The sequence below is a fragment of the Bufo bufo genome, chromosome 2, assembly GCF_905171765.1.
Source record: "Bufo bufo chromosome 2, aBufBuf1.1, whole genome shotgun sequence".
In the NCBI taxonomy this organism is placed as follows: domain Eukaryota; kingdom Metazoa; phylum Chordata; class Amphibia; order Anura; family Bufonidae; genus Bufo; species Bufo bufo.
The window spans coordinates 249,554,533-249,576,250 of NC_053390.1; the positions used below are offsets into that span (position 1 = coordinate 249,554,533).

At 46.5% G+C, this 21,718-nt stretch overlaps 1 protein-coding gene across 1 annotated transcript in view; it reads right to left on the reverse strand.

The window, feature by feature from the left end:
• TOP3B (DNA topoisomerase III beta) overlaps positions 1–21,718 on the reverse strand; it is an 86,871-nt gene that overhangs the window by 32,451 nt on the left and 32,702 nt on the right. The window contains exons 5-10 of the mRNA XM_040416354.1: positions 21,327–21,401; positions 21,052–21,248; positions 16,420–16,576; positions 16,133–16,246; positions 15,239–15,329; positions 11,401–11,555 (exon numbers count right to left, since the gene is read on the reverse strand). Coding sequence (XP_040272288.1) covers positions 11,401–11,555; positions 15,239–15,329; positions 16,133–16,246; positions 16,420–16,576; positions 21,052–21,248; positions 21,327–21,401 — 789 coding nt within the window. The remainder of the gene's footprint in view (positions 1–11,400; positions 11,556–15,238; positions 15,330–16,132; positions 16,247–16,419; positions 16,577–21,051; positions 21,249–21,326; positions 21,402–21,718) is intronic.

Consider the following 21,718-nt stretch of genomic DNA (forward strand, 5'->3'; position numbering starts at 1 on the left):
TGCGCCGGAGCTCTGCCCCGTCCCCATTATAGTCAATGGGGACGGAGCGGCGGCACGGCGAAATAGCGGAAGGACGGATCCGACAGGGTGAACAGCCTGTCGGATCCGTCCTGCCACAAGTCTGAAAGTACCCTTAGCCACACAAGCGGATTATGGTCTGTAACAAGTGGGAACTGTGTCCATATAAATATGGAGTCAATTTCTTTAAGGCCCACACCAGGGCTAAGCACTCCTTCTCCACCGCCGCGTAGCTGACCTCTCGGGGAAGAAGCTTTCTACTAAGGTAGGCGACAGGGTGCTCTCCTCCATCTTCTCCCACCTGGCTCAGAACTGCCCCCAGTCCAAACATTGAAGCATCTGTACGGACAATAAAGCGTTTATTAGGGACTGGGGCAGCCAAGATGGGCACATGAACTAATGCAGTCTTAAGGGCTTGGAACGCAGTTTCACAGTTCGGAGACCACAGGACCTGTTGGTGTGAATTTTTCTTGGTCGGGTCAGTCAGGGGTTTGGCAATGGCACTATAGTCTGGTATGAAGCGTCTAATACCCGGTTGTACCCAGGAAGGCCAGTACTTGGGTCTTGGTACGAGGTGTGGGCCAATTAGCGACAGCCTCAATCTTAGCATGCTCAGGTCGCTGTTTCCCACACCCCACCCTGTGTCCTAGTGGGGCTTGTCCAGGGGTTTCTACTCGGGGAGTCGTGAGAGTGGTGTACCCAGGCTCTTGGGAAAAAAGGAGATTTTTGTATAACTTACCAGTAAAATCTCTTTCTCGCTCTTCATTGGGGGACACAGAAACCGTGGGTATAGCTATGTCCCGTGGGTATAGCTGTTAGCTCCTCCCCTGGCAGCTATACCCCCTCCAGCCCCTGGAGAGAGAGCTTCAGTTTGTGAGAAGCAGTAGGAGAAGCAAGCCAACCAAAAGAGAAAAACAAGTGGAAAACCAACCATGTGTCCCCCAATGAAGAGCGAGATATCCCGGCGTTCACCGAAGCGTTCACAGAAGCCCAGGAAGGACCTCCAGGTCCTACAAAAGACTCTGGGCGATGCAGGCGTCCTGGCCTGAATCATAGTGCGGAAGACATCCGTCGAAAACCCTCTCCACGTCAGAACGGAGGTTTCAGTAGCCATGCCGACATTGAAATGCAGATGTAAGGCCGGACCCCGTGAAAGAAGAGCGTCTCTGAGTGGCAATGACGTCTCAAGCACAACAGGCAGGAAAGGGTTAAATTCTTCCACGAGGAACATTGCACTGGGAGTGCCACGCCCCCTTAGAACTCTATCCCTCCCCAGATGCCGTCCAGAAATGGTTAAGGTCATCTTCATGACAAGGGGCGGAGCTAGCAGGTCTCTGGGGGAGGGGGAAGAAGGGCGCGAAGCTTTCGCGCCGGAGCGCACCCCCCCCCATCCAGGGGGACTAAGTGCGGCCCAGCAAGCCACAAGGGCAATCCAAAGCCCCTGCGCAAGCCGATTATCTCATCGGCCGGACCGAGGGACCAAGTACCGCGAAAGCACTAGCGGAAGGAGGAAATTGTGCAGGTGACCTCCAGGTCCAGACTCCGGCGCGTCCTGGCAAAAAAACATGGCGGCCGGAACCCATGCGGTTGCACGGCCGAGTTGATTCTGGTGCCGGTTAACCCCCTTCCGGAGCGGCGCCCGCTCCGGATCTCTGGTCAAGTAGCAAGTGCCGTCTACAGAGTAGTGAGTAAAACATGACGGCCGGAACACCATGCGGTTGCACGGCCGAGTCGATTCTGGTGCCGATGATGAACCCTTTTCGGAGCGGCACGCTCGGCTTCCGCTCCGGATCTCTAGTCATGCAGTAAGTGCCAGAAGTGAGGAGCGGGGAGCGATGTCCGCTAGCAAGCGTCCTCCACAGAGCGCATCCCCCCCGGTCTCCATAGAAAAAACGCCTGCCATGCGTTATTCTGACCTTTAACCCCCTATGTGCCTGCATGCAACGGAAAGAGTGTCGGCTTCCTGGCAGAGGGGGAAGAAGGGAATGGCTACAGGGTGCTGGGCTAAGCCCTGTGCCTAGTTAACCTGTGCCTTACTGCCACCAGGTAGGGAGGGAGGGGGCGACATACTCACCTCAGTCCCGTGTACTCACCTCTCTTCATCCTCTTTACGTCCCTGTCGCCATTTTCACCCTTCCTCTGGTCCAGCAGGGTCACCCCTTCAGCCACTGGCACCGTAGCGGCAGGAAGCTGGAATTAAGGGACTTAGACGGGTGACCCCTTGGCTGGCGGGATGCAGGGAGCGAGGCTGCCCTGGTCCACCTTGTCTTCTGTGGGGGAGGCAGCAGTGCGGGTGACTGGCACTGGCGCAACTCGACCCCGGGAGAACAGGGAGGCGAGGCGTCCACTGTTTTCCCATCTGAAAAGGAAGGAAAAAAAGAAACTAAAATAAAAAATCTTCAGGAGATCCCTGCAGAGCAGGGAGGTCTTGCCTCCTATTGACACTAGAAAAAACTGAAGCTCTCTCTCCAGGCTGGAGGGGGTATAGCTGCCAGGGGAGGAGCTAACAGCTTTTACTAGTGTTAACGCCTCCTAGAGGACATAGCTATACCCATGGTCTCTGTGTCCCCCAATGAATATGGGCGAGAAAGTAAGGCTCTTAGCCTGTAATAGGTTGTGCAACTGTTCCCTCTCAGTGGGAGCGAGTTTGTCCCCTAACTGAACCTGGCTAAGGAAATCGGCCGGTGACCCCTTCTCTAAGAGGTCAGGTAAGAGTAGGTTGTCAGGGCTACATACCGCCGACACATTGTCCGGTCTCTCTAAGTATTCTTTCAACATATTAATATGAAAGGCACTTTTTAGCCTCTCATCCTTACAACTGGCGATGACATAAGTTGTATCGCACAGCTTCTCTATCACCTTATAGGGTCCCTGCATACCACACCTTCTGTTGCCCTTGGGCTGCCTGGAGGTTGTCTTTGATTGCCCGTGCCAGCTGCTCCATGCGGTCCCGAAGCTCCAGTACGTATGATAAGATTGGGGTCCCTTCATTCTCCGTTTCCCCCTCCCAGTGCTCCCTAATGAGATCAAGGGGCCCTCGCACCTTTCTCCCATATAGAAGCTCGAAGGGGGAGAACCCAGTTGATTCCTGCGGTACCTCTATAGGCAAATAGGAGGTGCGGTAGAAATCGCTCCCAGTCTCTGTATTCGCTGGTGAAAGTTGTGAGCATTTGCTTCAAGGTTCCATTGAAGCGCTCACAGAGGCCGTTAGTCTGGGGATGGTAGGGTGAACTAAGTAGCGTTTAATACGTCAGACCTTCCACAGCTGTTGTGTCAGTTCTGCAGTAAATTGTGTGCCTCTGTCCGAGAGGATTTCCTTGGGAAACCCGACTAAGGAGAAAATCTGTACCAGAGCGGTAGCTAGTGTCTGCCTGAATGTTTGACAGAGCAACTGCCTCTGGATAGCGAGTAGCATAGTCCACCACGGTAAGTATGTACTTCTTACCGGATGGACTAGGGTTGGTGAGGGGTCCCACAAGCTCAATGGCTATCCTGCTGAAGGGTTCTTCAATAATTGGCAGGGATACCAAGTGAGCCTTGGGGTGATTCCTCCCGTTTCTCCACTCGCTGGTACATCGCAGGTTCGGCAGTAAGTCCGTACATCTGCGTGTACACCAGGCCAAAAGAAGGTCTGGGTTACCCGGTGTAATGTACGGGTTACTCCTAAGTGCCCGGCAAAGGGAATGTCGTGCCCGATCTTAAGGATTTCCCTTCGATACTTGCTGGGGACTACTAACTGGCGCTTTTGGTAGGGGTTCTGTCCTGCTTGTTCAGTGACCCGGTATAACTTATTAGCGTCCCACATAAAAACTTCGTTGTTCAACCCCCCCAGCTCCTGTTCCCACCTTTTCCCTATATTTCTGGAGGGAGGGATCCGCTCTAGTCTCCCTCCCAAACTCCTCAGGGTGGTCACAAGTAGTGTTGAACGAACTTGTGTTTTAAGTTCGGCGTCTAAAGTTCGAGTTCAGGTTATCGAAGTATCCCGTTATGGATTCTAAATTCCGTTATGGTCCATGGTAGCGGAATCCATAACGGGATGCTTCGATAACTCTAACCCGAACTTTAGACGCCGAACTTAAAACACAAGTTCGCTCCACACTAGTCCCAAGCTATCAAGATCTGGGGATTAGTCAGTCAGGGGGTGTCTTACCTGGGTCTCCGGAGCTGGTGAACTGGTCCGTTCCGTTCTAGCTTGGGCCCTGGTCGTCACGGGGTGGGCAGCTGCTGTAGAGGTGGGAACGTAGGCAGAAGTGAGGGGGCCAAAATCGTTGCCCAGAAGGACTTCTGCAGGTAAGGTATCAATTATGCCAACTTTTACAACACCGGATCCGGCTCCCCAGTCTAGGTGAATGCGGGCAGTAGGCAGGCGAAATACTGCTCCTCCAGCCACTCGAACAGCTACGGTTTGGCCCGTACGCTTATGGGCTGGAACCAAGTGCCCCTGTACCAGTGTAATGGTAGCCCCAGTGTCCCGTAATCCTTGGGTGACCTGTCCGTCGAGTTTGACCTCTTGTCGGTGCTGCTGTATATTATCCCCGGAATCAGCCTGAATGGGATTGACCTCATACAATACCCCCAGATATTCCTCAGGGTGAGTGTCCATGTGCCGGGGTATGGGATGCAGCAGGGGTTTACACAGGGGGTGAATTGTTCCAGGAAGATCGGGTGGGGGTGGGGGGGGGGGTCAAAAGGGCAATTGGCCACTAGGTGTCCTGGTTCATGGCATTGGTAACATTTCACCTTGGAATACACTGAACTATTCCTAGAAGGACCAGCAAATCGAGGGGGGCCGGGCGAAACAGAGTCCCTAAACTCCGGTCGTGGAGAGGGTCTGGATACAATGGGGACCCGGGCATCGGCTCGAGGATTAGGTCAGGATAACGCTGGGTCCAGTCGCCTAGAATCCGCATACTCATCGGCCAGGCAGGCTGCTCCTGTGAGAGTGTGGGGACGTCGGTCTCTTACCCAGTTGCTTAAGTCCGGCTGTAGATTATCGAAGAAATGCTCCAAGAGAAAAAGTTGTAGCACCTCCTCGGCAGATACGGCCTGGCATCCATTAATCAAATGGGTAGCGATGCAGTGCAATTTGTTAGCCCATTCCATGTGGGTGTCACATCCCCGTTTTTTGGTATCTCGGAATTTCCACCTGTATGCCTCAGGAGTTAGGGCATACCGTTTAAGTAAGGTGTCTTTGACAAGGTGGTATTGTTTTACTTCGTCCTCTGGGATGGCTCGAAAGGCTTCCGCTGCTCTCCCGGATAGCTGGCCAGATAGACTGGTAACCCATTCCTCTGGGGGTACCTGGTGAAGTACACACTGCCTTTCAAAGTCCGCCAAATAACTGTCGATCTCCCCCTCTGCCTCCCTGAACTGTTTAAATGCAGCAAATGGCACCTTCCTCTTTTCTGCGATGGCTGGAGTAAGGGTGACTGGGGGTAGCTCTGGAGGTCGCTGGGCAATAATTAGTTGCAGCTCGTATTCCCTCTTTTCTCAAGCTTCCGCTGCTACCTGGGTAAAAATCTTTGCTATCCGTTCCTCACAGGGGTTTGGCCCATAGATCGCCAACCGCTCCCTCACTATGCGAGCCGTTTTGTCTCCACATGGGGTAGGGGTTTCAGCCATGGCAGAATTCCAATCTAGCTGCTGTATCTCCGCAATCAGCGCCCTCTTAGGTCGGTTGCTGGCACTCCCTCCACGGCTTTCCAGTAGATCCTTAAGGGTCGTCCTTTTTAGCTGCTCATATCGGCTTTCCATTCGACCTGCACCCCTCCTGGGGTAGAAGGACCATCCCACTGCTTGCCACCAAATGTAACGGTATCAACCGTTGGCGACGTCCCTCTTCCCTGGTCAGCGTGGCGCTGTAGAGCTGCTCCCGAGACTTCCAAGCCGAGTTGCGATTTCCAGTAGCTGTGCAGCTCTTACAAGAGCTAGTAATGATATAGCTGTTCCCTACAACACGAGACGAGGCTGCAAGTTGAGGGTAAGAACAACATTTATTGGTGCCACCCTTGGCCTTATTATACCAGTCTCCATGGAAGGGGACCCCCCCGTGGACCTAATGGGGAACTGCGTTACAAACACACAGACCAATGGAAATAATCACACAATCCGGGACAGTCCCACACAATGTCTCCCCTCTGCCTGGGAGATAATCAGGTTAGACACTGTAGGTAACCTAATAATCTCCAGACAGTAAAACCACATTTTTTTTATACGCATTAAAAAGTACCCCAAAATCCATAATATTCCAACAGACAGATGACTTCTGTTACAAACACGATCTGCTGCCAGTAAACGACGATTTAGGTCCCTACACAAACAAGCATGTTACTCTATGAACGAGTATTTTGTTATGTTCCACGATGTCAGTCGGCTTGGTTCGACTATTATTTTCTACTGTATGTGATTCAACATGCAATAATTTTGTTATTTTTGCAAGATAGAAATAAAGAATAAAAAAAAAAGAACGAGTATTTTGCTTGTTCAACGGGTAATCAGCCGATAATCGCTATGCTTGTTAGCCATTATCTGGTGGTTTCTTGGCACATGGAAAGGACCCTTAAAGGGGTTATCCGTTTTCTGAAACATCCCCTCCCATGTACCGGGCCCCTCACAGGTAATATACTTACCCCACTCCCCGCGCCGCTCCTGGTTCCCACACTGCAGCTGCTGCTTCTCCCTGCACATGGATAAAAACATCCAGTGTCGGGGGGGCAGCAGCTAATGGCAGATGGGGACAGGGACGAGCCTCCCTCGTATCGCAGGTGATGTGCTAGGGAGGCTCGTTTCCGTCCCCGCCTGCTATTGGCTATCCCCCCCCCCCCCCATCAACACCTGATGTTTTCAACCGTTTGCAGGGAGAAGCAGCAGCGGCGGTGCGGGGACCAGGAGTGTCGCCAGGAGCAGGGTAAGTATATTACCTGTGAGGGGCCCGGCACATGGGGCGAATGTTTCAGAAATCGGATAACCACTTTAAGGGCTCATGCACGGGACCGTATCCATATTGGGGTTTGCACACCATGGATCTGCAAAATATGGATACCTTCAGTATGCATTCCACAATTTTCTCACTCCCATCAATAGAACTGGCTATTCTTGTCTGCTTGCAGAACGGACAAACGGACTTCACACATCATTTTCTGATTACACTTTCCCTTTAAGATATCACTGGGGGAGCTACGAATCAGCCCACATTCTCTTTCAGTTTATCAAGTGCTTTAAGGTGGATTTAGACGGGATGATGAGCAGCAGATTGTTGGGAAGGAAGTGCTCCTTCCCGATAGTAGGCTGCTTGTTAAGAGAAGGTGAAGCACTGCATTTACATGCTTGACAAAGGCTGAGTGCAGCCGAACCGTAGCATTGTTTGTTTGTACATATGCGTTGAAGTACCAGAAATAAAGAAGATTATTGGAGATGCTGCTGCAACCTTCGTTTTAATTATGCATTTACATGCAGTGAACACCTCCACAGTATGAGAACATGTGATTGCTATTGTGATCGCTCATCCTCATACATCTGCATTGCTTCTGGGCAGCAGATCGCACAATCTGCTGTCCAGAAAAGATGATTTATGTGTCTGCACGAACAACAGTTTCACCTGATGAATGAGCGTTTCGCTTGTTCATCGGGTGATTGGCTGCACCTTTAGACAGGCAGACTGTTAGGAATGAGTGTTGGCAGGAACGTTCGTTCCCGAAAATCTGCCTGATCATCTGCCCATCTTAATCCACCTTTACACAACTTCAGCTGACACCTAGTATTGTGCATGGTGATGATATGACTGCATGTGGTTCACCGGCAATAGAAACCTAATACAATTCTCCAGATTGTACAGATAATAACTGGCTTTGAACACAATAAAATACTAGGCAGGGCTCCAGATGGCGACCAAAATGGTTGCTAATGCGACTTAAAATTGCTAAATGGCGACAAGACTTTTTAGTCTTTTTAGTCTTGTCGCCATTTGCACCTAGACCCGCTGCTGCTCTGCCTCTCCCACATGAATAACTGACATGGCACGCGCTGCTGTCAGCGCGTGCCATGTTTTTCTCAACGGCACAGGGGAGAAGGAGGCAGTCCCTCCCCCCTGCACCGCTGCCAACAATGGGCTGATAGAAGCGAGGAGGAGGGGAGGGGCTGTGGCCACTGCGCCACCAATGAATATCGTTTATGCTTAATACAAACGCAGGCTGCGGGTGCTGGCCATATCCTATACCTGGCACCAGCCTCTATGACTGCGCGCTGCGATGCGCTGCTATTAACCCCTCAGGTGCGGCATCTGAGGGGTTAATGGCGGCGGATCGCAGCGCACAGTCATAGAGGCTGGGTGCCGGATATGGGATATGGCCGGCACCCGCAGCGCAGCCTGCATTTGTATTAAGCATAAACTACAGGGAGTGCAGAGTTATTAGGCAAGTTGTATTTTTGAGGATTAATTTTATTATTGAACAACAACCATGTTCTCAATGAACCCAAAAAACTCATTAATATCAAAGCTGAATATTTTTGGAAGTAGTTTTTAGTTTGTTTTTAGTTTTAGCTATTTTAGGGGGATATCTGTGTGTGCAGGTGGCTATTACTGTGCATAATTATTAGGCAACTTAACAAAAAACAAATATATACCCATTTCAATTATTTATTTTTACCAGTGAAACCAATATAATATCTCAACATTCACAAATATACATTTCTGACATTCAAAAACAAAACAAAAACAAATCAGTGACCAATATAGCCACCTTTCTTTGCAAGGACACTCAAAAGCCTGCCATCCATGGATTCTGTCAGTGTTTTGATCTGTTCACCATCAACATTGCGTGCAGCAGCAACCACAGCCTCCCAGACACTGTTCAGAGAGGTGTACTGTTTTCCCTCCTTGTAAATCTCACATTTGATGATGGACCACAGGTTCTCAATGGGGTTCAGATCAGGTGAACAAGGAGGCCATGTCATTAGATTTTCTTCTTTTATACCCTTTCTTGCCAGCCACGCTGTGGAGTACTTGGACGCGTGTGATGGAGCATTGTCCTGCATGAAAATCATGTTTTTCTTGAAGGATGCAGACTTCTTCCTGTACCACTGCTTGAAGAAGGTGTCTTCCAGAAACTGTCAGTAGGACTGGGAGTTGAGCTTGACTCCATCCTCAACCCGAAAAGGCCCCACAAGCTCATCTTTGATGATACCAGCCCAAACCAGTACTCCACCTCCACCTTGCTGGCGTCTGAGTTGGACTGGAGCTCTCTGCCCTTTACCAATCCAGCCACGGGCCCATCCATCTGGCCCATCAAGACTCACTCTCATTTCATCAGTCCATAAAACCTTAGAAAAATCAGTCTTGAGATATTTCTTGGCCCAGTCTTGACGTTTCAGCTTGTGTGTCTTGTTCAATGGTGGTCGTCTTTCAGCCTTTCTTACCTTGGCCATGTCTCTGAGTATTGCACACCTTGTGCTTTTGGGCACTCCAGTGATGTTGCAGCTCTGAAATATGGCCAAACTAGTGGCAAGTGGCATCTTGGCAGCTGCACGCTTGACTTTTCTCAGTTCATGGGTAGTTATTTTGCGCCTTGGTTTTTCCACACGCTTCTTGCGACCCTGTTGACTATTTTGAATGAAACGCTTGATTGTTCGATGATCACGCTTCAGAAGCTATGCAATTTCAAGAGTGCTGCATCACTCTGCAAGATATCTCACTATTTTTGACTTTTCTGAGCCTGTCAAGTGCTTCTTTTAACCCATTTTGCCAAAGGAAAGGAAGTTGCCTAATAATTATGCACACCTGATATAGGGTGTTGATGTCATTAGACCACACCGCTTCTCATTACAGTGATGCACATCACCTAATATGCTTAATTGGTAGTAGGCTTTCGAGCCTATACAGCTTGGAGTAAGACAACATGCATAAAGAGGATGATGTGGTCAAAATACTCATTTGCCTAATAATTCTGCACTCCCTGTATATTCATTGGTGGCACAGTGTGCCCCCAACCCCCCCCCCCCCCCTTCCCAAGTATTATTATCATTGGTGGCAGTTCCGATCAGAGTCCCAGCAGTGTAAGCCTGGGGCTCCGATCGGTTACCATCGCAGCCAGGACGCTATTAAAGCCCTGGCTGCCATAGTCGGCTCCCTGCTGCTGTGTGCACAAAGCACAGAGCAGCAGGGAGAGTGTGAGGTCCTATTCATAGATCAAGGGATGAAAAGATCCCAGGTTCTAGCCCCTAAGGGGGGAAATAGTTATTAAATAAAAAGTAAAAAAAAAAAAAGGTTAAAATAAACAAACACCATAATATTAAAGGGATACTGACAGGCCTTCTGAGCATAATTAGCTCTTTATATGCCCCCCTAGGTCTTATAATAAGTTCCCAATTCATATAAGTATTATCCCTGTGCGCATTATAAAACGTTAAAAATAATCTTTATAATCACCTCTCCTTTCTGCCCAAGGGGCGTTCTTTGTGGCGCATTTGTGCCCAGCCGCATCCCAACTGCCGGGTCCTTAGACACGCCCATCTCATTAGTATTCACTTGGCGCAATGTGATCCCGGCGAGCGAGGGTGCCGGGCGCATGCGCATGATCTCCGAATGTCGGGGACTGAGAAATACCGCCCAGCGAAGTGAATACTAATGAGATGGGCGTGTCTAAGGACCCGGCAGTTGGGACGCGGCTGGGCACAAATGCGCCGCAAAGAACGCCCCTTGGGCAGAAAGGAGAGGTGATTATAAAGATTATTTTTAACGTTTTATAATGCGCACAGGGATAATACTTATATGAATTGGGAACTTATTATAAGACCTAGGGGGGCATATAAAGAGCTAACTATGCTCAGAAGGCCTGTCAGTGTCCCTTTAAGTTTAAATCACCCCTTGCCCAATTTTACATATAAAATATATAAACAATAAAAAATTAACATATAGCCATGCCCGAAAAAGTGCGAACTATTAAAATATTAAAAAATATCTCCTATGCGGTGAAAAAAAAAAAAAAACGTGCAATTTGCCATTTTTTTGTCGCCTTGTACCCAAACAAAATTTAGGTTAGGACTGTTCTATTATGGTCCAGACGTTCCATAAAATGTGGAATGCAAGCAGCTTTTTTGGTGTTTTTATTTTTTTCACAGGGTATCGAGTATAGCAATATTTTTTTATGGTATCGAAATCGAGTTAAAATTTTGGTATCGTGACAACCGTAGGTAAGACGTGTTTTTTTTTAAAATATTTTTTTATTATACCGTAATTATATGTATTTTAAATTTGGCGAGTAAAAATTTAAATTTGGCTCCTAAATTTTTCAGGTTAGGAGCCACTGGCTCCTTGATATTTTTTTTCAGTCTGGAGCCCTGCTAGGTGAACAATTAAGAAAAGCCAATATATTTTGTTCTGCTCACCGAATCACCCCAGAATGGATTGTTGGCCTGCTGCCTTAGGGTCCCTTTCAGATCAAAGTTCTCAGGATAGTGTGTGGTCTCTGTGCGAGGATAGCTGATGTAGCCTTGAGTGTATAATCGCTCTGCAATCTGCATTGTATGTTGAGGGCCCATTCCTGAAATGAAACGACAGACAATGATACATATCACATAGATTAGACAATTAACATACCAATGTTGAATGTTACAAGATCATGTTGCTGCAGCAATATCTCAGTAGTGTTCCAAAATCTCACATCTCTATTCTATCTTTTAAAGGGGTTGCCCAGGTTCACAGCTTTACCCGGACATACCCACATTTTCATCCAGGCACATTTTCTGATGCTCTCCTTTGCAGGGCAAAGGCATTTTATGGAGTTTCGGTGATGTATCGGGCTCTCCATAAGGACTGCTAGGCAGAAGCTTCCACTCAACAGTGAGCCCAGTGATGTCTCCGGCTCTTATGGGGGGGCTTTAGCGTTGCCCTAGCCGGTAAAACGGCTAGGCCGGCGCTAAAGCTCACCCATCAGAGTTGGTAATGTCACCGAATACACTGTTGGGCAGAAGCCTCCCCCCAGCAGTGTTATTATAAACAAAAAAAGCAGGGCAAGGGAGAGCATCGGAGCATGAAATGTTCCGATGCTCATATTATAGAAAGTGTCAAAACATAGAAACATAGAATGTGTCGGCAGATAAGAACCATTTGGCCCATCTAGTCTGCCCAATATACTAAATACTATGGATAGCCCCTGGCTTTATCTTATATGAAGGATGTCCTTATGCCTATCCCATGCATGCTTAAACTCCTCCACTGTATTTGCAGCTGCCACTTCTGCAGGAAGGCTATTCCATGCATTCACTACTCTCTCAGTAAAGTAATACTTCCTGATATTACTTTTAAACCTTTGCCCCTCTAATTTAAAACTATGTCCTCTTGTAGCAGTTTTTCTTCTTTTAAATATTCTCTCCTCTTTTACCTTGTTGATTCCCTTTATGTATTTAAAAGTTTCTATCATATCCCCTCTGTCTCGTCTTTCTTCCAAGCTATACATGTTAAGCTCCTATAATCTTTCCTGGTAAGTTTTATCCTGCAATCCATGTACCAGTTTAGTAGCTCTTCTCTGAACTCTCTCCAAAGTATCAATATCCTTCTGGAGATATGGTCTCCAGTACTGCGCACAATACTCCAAATGAGGTCTCACTAGTGCTCTGTAGAGCGGCATGAGCACCTCCCTCTTTCTACTGGTAATTCCTCTTGCTATACACCCAAGCATTCTGCTAGCATTTCCTGCTGCTCTGTGACATTGTCTGCCTACCTTTAAGTCTTCTGAAATAATGATCCCTAAATCCCTTTCCTCAGATACTGAGGTTAGGACTGTGATTTTATATTCTGCTCTTGGGTTTTTACGTCCCAGGTGCATTATCTTGCACTTATCAACATTAAATTTTAGTTGGCAGATTTTTGACCATTCCTCTAGTTTTCCTAAGTCCTTTTCCATTTGGTGTATTCCTCCAGGAACATCAACCCTGTTACAAATCTTTGTGTCATCAGCAAAAAGACACACCCTACCATTGAGGCCTTCTGCAATTTCGCTGATAAAGATATTAAACAACAACAATATTATGGTGGCTGCCTGGGTGAAATTGTGAGCTGAACCCAGACAACCCCTTTAATTCATGTGCAAAGAATTGGTTCAGTCATCTAAGGGATGAATGACTTTACTTTGTACTAGGAAATTACTTTATGGGAATGTGTCATCAGGAAATGACCTTTTGTTTAAATCACGGTTTTAGGATAAAAAATAAAAAATCTCGAATTACTGGTGATTTTTTTTTTTATTCCGTTTTTTTTATGCCATGAAGTATGACTAGAAAACTATCCCATAAAAGTCAAAAATGTCCCCTCCAGTCTATTGTGTCTATGGTCCATGTGGCTGCTGTAAAGTATCTCTTTAAATTGGAAGTCTTGATAAGGCCTAGAGGTTAGGCTACTTTCACACTAGCGTTCGGAGAGGATCCGTCTGATGTTTCATCAGACGGATCCGCTCCGATAATGCAGACGTTTGCATCCGTTCAGAACGGATCCGTCTGCATTATTACTTAGAAAATTTTCTAAGTCTGAAAGTAGCCTGAGCGGATCCGTTCAGACTTTACATTGAAAGTCAATGGGGAACGGATCCGCTTGAAGATTGAGCCATATAGTGTCATCTTCAAGCGGATCCGTCCCCATTGACTTCCGTTATAAGTCTGGACGGATCCGCTCGCCTCCGCACGGCCAGGCGGACACCCGAACGCTGCAAGCAGCGTTCAGGTGTCCGCTCACTGAGCGGAGCGGAGGCTGAGCGCTGGCAGGCGGATGCATTCTCAGTGGATCCGCCTCCACTGAGAATGCATTAGGGCCAGACGGATGCGTTCGGGGCCGCTCGTGAGCCCCTTCAAACGGAGCGCACGAGCGGAAACCCGAACGCTAGTGTGAAAGTAGCCTAAGTGTGAAAACAGCAGTATTTTTGTTTTTTAAATAAAACAAATAAATAAATACATTTAATATAAAAACTGTAGTATAGAAAAGCACAAGGCAGCACTCTGGACTCAGGCCTCTTGCACGCTAACGTGTGCGCCCTGTGGCCGTGCTGCAGGCCGCAATGCACGAATTCCAACCGTGGGGCAGCCGCAGCGGATCGTGGACCCATTCACTTTAATGGGTCCACAATCCGCCCGCTCTGCAAAAAGATAGGACATGTTCTATCTTTTTGCGGAACGGAAGTATGGGACGAAACCCCACGGAAGCACTCCGTAGTGCTTCCGTTCCGTACCATTCCGCATCTCCGGATTTGCGGACCTATTCAAGTGAATGGGTCCGCATCTGTAATGCAGAATGCCCATGTAACGGCGCCTGTGTTTTGCGGCTAAGCAAATGCGGTCCCCAATACGGCTACGGAGCGCACACATTCATGTGAAAGAGGCCTTAGATGAAGAAAAGTGGATCCTTTATTACACCAAGCACAACGTTTCAGCTCACCTCAATGGAGCCTTTGTCAAGCAGTGATAACAGTGCTTCAACCAGATATATAAAGAGCAAATTACAAATGTTGTGCATGATCATTAATCAATAACATCAAATTATTATCATGATTAGTAATATATATAATCAATGCCTTAGCGCCTCCCCATTGAACGCCCGTAGGCTTTCAGTTATATAATACTGGTGATAATCTAATATATCACGTTACATATCCGCTACCCATGTTTGTTGTTAGTTGGTCGCTATGGCCACCGATCATGTGATTTCCTCGCACGCGCAATGAATATTTGCGGCATGTGTGACAGCCGGGATCTCAGCGCTGTCACCATGTCTGCAGACATGGTGACAGTTAAATGCCATGACGTGTATACTCATCATGGCGCGCTAAGTAGCAGTGCGCCATGACGAGTATACTCGTCATAGGTCGGGAAGATTTTCACACTATCTCCTTCTCTGATCGCTTCCCTGACAGGAATTGGGGCGATCAGAGAAGGAGAAGCACATAGTCCCTCCCTAACCCCCCCTTACCTGCCCCGATGCGCTGCGATTGGTCCCTCTGCAGTAATGGACCAATCACAGCGATCGCGGGCGGGTCAGAGCGCCTATACAGTGCCTGCCGGCTTCTCTGGTTGCCTAGCAACCCCAGCACGCCGGCTTCACTGAAGCTTCAGCGCTTCGCTCCCTGCGCTGACAGTGAAAGCCGATCACGTACATGCACGTGGGGATGCGGTGAGGCACCACATTCCCCCACGTACATGTACGTGATGTTGCGTGAAGGGGTTAATATAGTCAACATACCTAAAGCTGAACTGGCCACTCTCAACATTTCCACCGTGTTTAATGCCTGAGGTCTCTGCTTGGCCTTCTCCTTTTTGCTGACAGATTCTACCTGCAATTAAAAAAACATCTGATTAAAAAAATAAGCCTCAGAAGAATTAAATAAATTAGCTTAGTATTGCACTGAAGATTGGTTTAGCTAAATGCAGCTGAAAGCATACTACATACCTAATAAACATTCATAACTATTAGAAGAAGGCAATCCCCCCCACTCCTGTGTACAGACGTGTATATGTCATAGAAAAGATGCTTGCTTGGATGAGACATTCAGGATGTTCATATCTATATTTATACCTGCTTTTCCCTAACAACTAGCATGACTGGAATAGAGTATACTGTATATTTCAAATTTGTACCCTGGTATTCTAGTTTCAGCAAACAAACTTTGAAGGATCCATTTTTGGCCCCAATTACTTATAATGGGATTATCATGTTTCTGTTTTTTTACTGGATGCTATACTGCAATGTGCTACACTATTCTGACTGTGAAAATGCCATGGAAAGATGAAGGAAGAGAACCAACGCAAGCCAAAAGCATTGTCACTGAATGTAATCTACACTCGACAAAGTAATATAATATGACATTTGCAGGTTTCTATCCAGGTATTTTTATTCCTAAAAAATGCACAAAAGCAAAATCCCCAGCTTTAAAGGGTTTTTCTCACTTATCCATAAGATAGGTAATAAATATGCTGACCACTAGAACATTCCCCTTTCCTCCTTACTGCACTGCAGATGTGCTGGACTGTAGCAGTGGATGGGCATGCACGTGGTTGCTCTATTCAAGTCTATGGGAATGATGAAGTCAGCAGTCTGACCAGTGTTCATGTCCCAACAGAAGTAATGCATTGTTACCGTTGCCTCCCTGCTTGTCTTTGTAAGGTTTAAGAACATCTGAGCTATTTCTCTGTCAAAGACCCGAACTCGATCCCAGTCCAGAGTAAGAGGATGCTCTTGGCCACGACTCACCTGAAAAGATAAAAAAATATATATAGGTAATTCACACTTGAACACATTGATAAGATGGCCTATTCTGCTCCAGCTACTCAATCACAATATCTATACGCAAGCAAATTACTTAAAAGTGACATCAGACACCAGTATAACCAGTCCAATACATATAAATTTCATGAACAGCTCACCTTGACTTGAAGGACCCAATACATTTCAGGTTTGAATGACTGGATCTTATCATGCCTCTCCACACAGAATCCTAAGGTGGGGGTTTGGCAGGGGCCAAAAGATATTAGGGAACTATCCAGGTTACCATATTTACCTTGAAAGTACTTTGTCTGAAACCTAGGTGAAGACAATGTAAATCAATAAAACAACAAATTTAAGACCAGTATATGTAATACATACATAATTAAAGGAGCTTTCCACTCTTATAAAAACTTTTCATATTAGCAGATGGTACAATTGAAAAGCTTACTAAAACAGAGTGCTTTCCTCGGTTCCATTGTAGGACAGTGTCAGACCATTCCCCGCTGCAGGTTACTTTACAACTGGCTGGCTGTAGGAGCCCCAGAATGTGGCGCCTGAACCCATTCTGGTTAAAAGTAATAGATCTTAATGATGTCAGGAAACAACTGAGGGAGTTTTATCAGTTTAATGAGGGAACTGCTTCTGTGGGTATAGTATGGGACTCAATGAAGGCATTTATGAAAGGTATATTGAGCAAAAGGATAAATATTGTTAAGACGCGCACGCACGAGCTGGGAAAGGAGATGTGGAACCAACTGACTAGCAAGGCGGTGGCATATGTTGGGGATCGCCCTGGGGTCACACTGGGAGCTTGGAAAGCTGCACAGGAGGCTCTCAATGCCCACATCCTGGAACAGGCTGCTAATAAGTGGTCTTTTCTAAAATAGCAATACTAGGAGAGAGGGAAGGCAGGGCTTATGCTGGCGATGATAGCTAAGGCTCAACAGGGGTCTACATACGTGTCGTGCTTACAAAATAAAGAGGGCAGGACTATAGATAATACTCAGGGAATATTGGAGATTTTTAAGGGGTTTTATGAAGCTCTATATAAAAGTAAGGTTACATACATGGAACAGGATCTGGAAGATTTCCTGGATGGGGTGGGACTGCCGGCTTTATCGGCGGAGGAGAGGGACAGGCTAGATGCTCCTCTTACAATAGAATTACAACAGGCGGTGAGCTTAATGCCAAACAAGAAAGCTCCCTGTCCTGACGGTTGCCTATGGAAATGTACAAGGAATTTGGGGAAGATATTTGAGGTATATGAACAAGCTTATGAAGTGGGTAGGTTGCCCCATTCCATGTATGAAGCCACGATTGTGGTTTTACTTAAACCGGAGAAGGATCATAAACTGCCTGAGTCATACCGGCCTGTCTCTCTCCTCACGTCAGATGTCAAGATATTGGCGAATGTATTGGCGACGCGGCTGTCCAAAGTTGTCAAGTTGGTGGTGCACCCAGATCAATCCGCATTTATGCCAGCGAAGTCCACCGCTAACAATCTGAGGAGACTCTTTTTAAATCTCCAGGCGGCCCCAGGTGATCTAGCTGATAAGACGGTGCTATCAATGGACGCCGTCAAAACGCTTAATAGCGTAGAATGGAGATACTTATGGACTGTCCTTAAAAAAATGGGATTTGGGTCATCTTTCATAGCCTGGGTCCTACTTTTGTATGCTGCTCCCACTGCTAGGATTAAAGTTAATAATGAAATGTTGAATAGCTTTAAATTAGAGAGGGGTACTAGGCAGGGGTGCCCATTGTCCCCATTGCTTTATGCAGTGGCAATAGAACCTTTGGCGGCCAGATTCAGGGGTTCAAGTACTGGACGGGGAGAGGAATGAGTGGCTTTATATGCTGATGACATTTTACTATTTGTTAATAAGGTAACGGTAAATTTGTCCCCAATAATGAGAATTATAGATAATTTTTGAACTTTCTCTGGGTTGTCCATTAACTGGTCTAAGTCTGCGCTGCTTCCTATGATTCCTCGTGAGGCCCCATCTAGCTTGGTGAATATCCCCATTTTATGGGTGGCCAAATTTAAGTATTTGGGAGTGTGGGTCACGAGAGATGTTAAGGACTATATTGAGCTCAATTTTATACCCCTTTTGGATAGGATAAAACATAAAATTGAGGCATGGTGTAAGCTACCGATTTCTATGATAGGTAGAGTGAACCTGATCAAGATGATAATAATGCCCCAACTGCTGTATATTCTGCACAATGCTCCAGTTTGGGTTCCCCGGCACTTCTTTAGGAGGAAAGATGGGGCATTTAGAGACTTATGGAGGAAAGGTGTATCTAGAATTAAACTGAATAAGCTGCAGCTTGCTAAGGACAGGGGTGGAGTGGCATTGCCGCATCCTTGGACATATTTTCTGGCTGCGCAGCTCCAACATTTGCAGGGATGGAATCGGGACGCAGTGCAGGACTCTAGGAGGTCCATAATCGGGTCGCTTATAGTGAACCACACTTCGTTGGGAGCACTGGAAGCGCAAGCGTTTAAACTATTCTCCCCTAGTCTGCCTACATTCCAGCTTATGCATAAGGTGTGGTGGATTGTTAAAGACTTGCTGGATATTAAGGGCTATACTAAATATACTCCGTTGTGGCATAATACATACTTATGGGAAGTGTATTATTGGAGGGCTTTGAGGACTGGGCGCAAAAGGGGATAAGTATGTGCACCAGATTTTTGATAAGGGGATATTTAAGTCTTTTCAGCAACTCCAATCGGAGTATGGACTGCAAAGGTCAGTTTTTTATGCCTATTTACAATTGAGACATGCTATGCAATATCGAGAAGGAAGTGTCTACATCTATTGCTACTACAGCTTTGTTCGATCAAGTGGTGCAGGCATCGGCCTCCTATAAACTCATCTCGTTTGCCTATGGGTTCCTTTTGGAGAGGAGTCTGGGGGCTCCAATAGCTGGCCTACAAGGGAAATGGGAAAAGGATGTGGGACCTTTAACTTCTGATCAGTGGCAAGCCATCCTGGAAAATACACCATTGTTGTCCATCAGTGAGGCCCAGCGTCGATCACAACTATTCCTGTTACATAGAGTGTATAGAACGCCCGTAATGCTCCATAGGATGGGAATCCGACCCAGCCCCAACTGCCCTCGCCGTACAGAGGCAGATCTTATTCATATGATATGGTCCTGTAGAGAATTTGGTACCTACTGGTCGGTAGTGTTTAGTATGGTAGATGCCGTGTACAATATTGCAGTTTCTAGGAACACAGTGGTTGGTGTTCTGGGCCACACTACTCAGGATCTAGCAGTAACAAAGGGGTGTAGGTTGGCAATAGCGAAAACTCTATATTGTTTAAGGAAACTGATTGCGAAACATTGGATACAATCAATTGGTCCAAACAAGCAAGAATTAATAGGGGCTGTAAATCATCTGGTTCGGTTGGAAAGAGGAATCTATCTGAAAGAGGTGCACTTAAAAAATTCCAGCAACAATGAAAGAATTGGATAGTAAAATCTGGTTTAGCCTCCGAGGACTTGACGAGATCATGGTTGGTAGATACCATGAGAGTAGTCAGCCTAGATCAGAGAAGTAGGACTGCCCTTAGATGATCATTGGATGATGCAGCTGGGTATGGAGAGGTTAACTGTTGATAGGAATCAAGTATAGAACTTATTTAGGGTACGGAGGACACTGCACGGGGGAGGCAGGGGTTTTTGAGGGGTTTATTGCTGTATATGTTTTTTACTTGTGTACGGTGTGTTAAAAGAAAAATGATCTGATTTAAAAATAATAAATAAAAAGTGCTTTCATTTGGCACTGTAGAATATCTGTCTCATGTGTAAACAACATGGCAACAGGAAAAGGTATATGGTGTCACCATGAAATGGCCATGTACTATGACAAAAACATGTGATCGCCATGTTGGAGCAGCTGTACAAGACCCTTTTACATGGTCTGAGGATCTGGGCAATCATTGCGAGATGAGTATTCGTCATACAAGCAAACTCGTTCACCAGATGACTATCTTTTATGTGGTACATAAACTTAATTTTTCTGGACAGCTGATCGGCCTGTGTGAACAGGGATGAGCTGCCGGCAACCAGAAATCTGTAAGGGGATGAGCGACTGCAGTAGTGATCGTGTATCCCCACACAAAGGAGATGAATGCTGCATGAAAATGCAGCTCTCACCTCTGCTCACAATCATGCAATTATTAAGAAAGCTGGGCTCATTCTTGACAAATGCCTATGAATCAGCAGATGTGAAAGAGCCTGGGGCCATGTAAAATGGTTGTCTCACTTCAGCAAATAACATTTATTATATAGAGGAAGGTAATACAAGCCACTTACTAAATGTATTGCGATTGTCCACATTGCTTCCTTTGCTGGCTGGATTCATTTTTCCATCACATTATACACGGCTCATTTCCATGGTTACAACCACCCTGCAATCCATCAGTGGTGGTCGACACATTAGAAAAAAGCACTGGCTTCTCTGGTGGCCAGGACAATGGGAGTGCACATAGGCTAGTGCTTTTCACTATATTGTGCAAGCACGGCCACCACTGATGTATTGCAGGGTAGTTGTAACCATGGAAACGGGCGTGTATAATGTGTTGGAAAAATGAATCCAGCCAGCAAAGGAAGCAAAATGGACAATCACAATACATTAGTAAGTGCCTTGAATTAACGTCCTCTACATAATAAATGTTATTTTCTGAAGTAAGACAACCCCTTTAACTTTTGTATATACTGTGGAAGTATGAGCAGTAGGAAAGCAACAATCACACAATGAGAGAACATGAAGAAACCTTGTGAAGGCACAGCCAATCCTGAGGTCCAACTCCTGTCTAGCATCAACAGAAAGGGCTTCATTCTTGTTGGGCTCCCCAAGCTTGTTCATAGCATTGATGATATCTGTATCTGTGATGGAGCTGAACTTTGCACGGTGCACAGTACGCTCCCCTGTGTGAGTTCTATTCATCACTGGTAGCACTGCATCCAGCACCTGACAAATAGTAAAGGCCAAAATAATATAGCATTTGATGAACAGACACAACATGGCGTGATGATATGTCATGATTACCTCAAAACAGATGTTTTCTCCCTCCTTGTCGCAATCCAGCCACAAGACTACATAGTCACATCGACTTCCTTCCACCTGAGTGAAATGCGAGAAAACTATAGATTATATATCTACGGCATCTCTCATTCTTTCAGATCCACTGCACCAGCTGCTTATACAGATTTTGGCTCTCACTACTTGACCTTATTGTGGTCTGCTTTTATTCATCAGTGACCTGATCTTATTCAACATTGTCTTAATGCAGTTTATAGGTTTATATTGTGCATAGCTGGTATATATTGTATGCCTGATCTGTGGATGTTCAGTGGATTCTGTATGTGTCGGTTTTATCCTGTTACAGACACGTTGTTCACATTGTATACAATTTTTTTATGGATATTGTTGGATGTGCA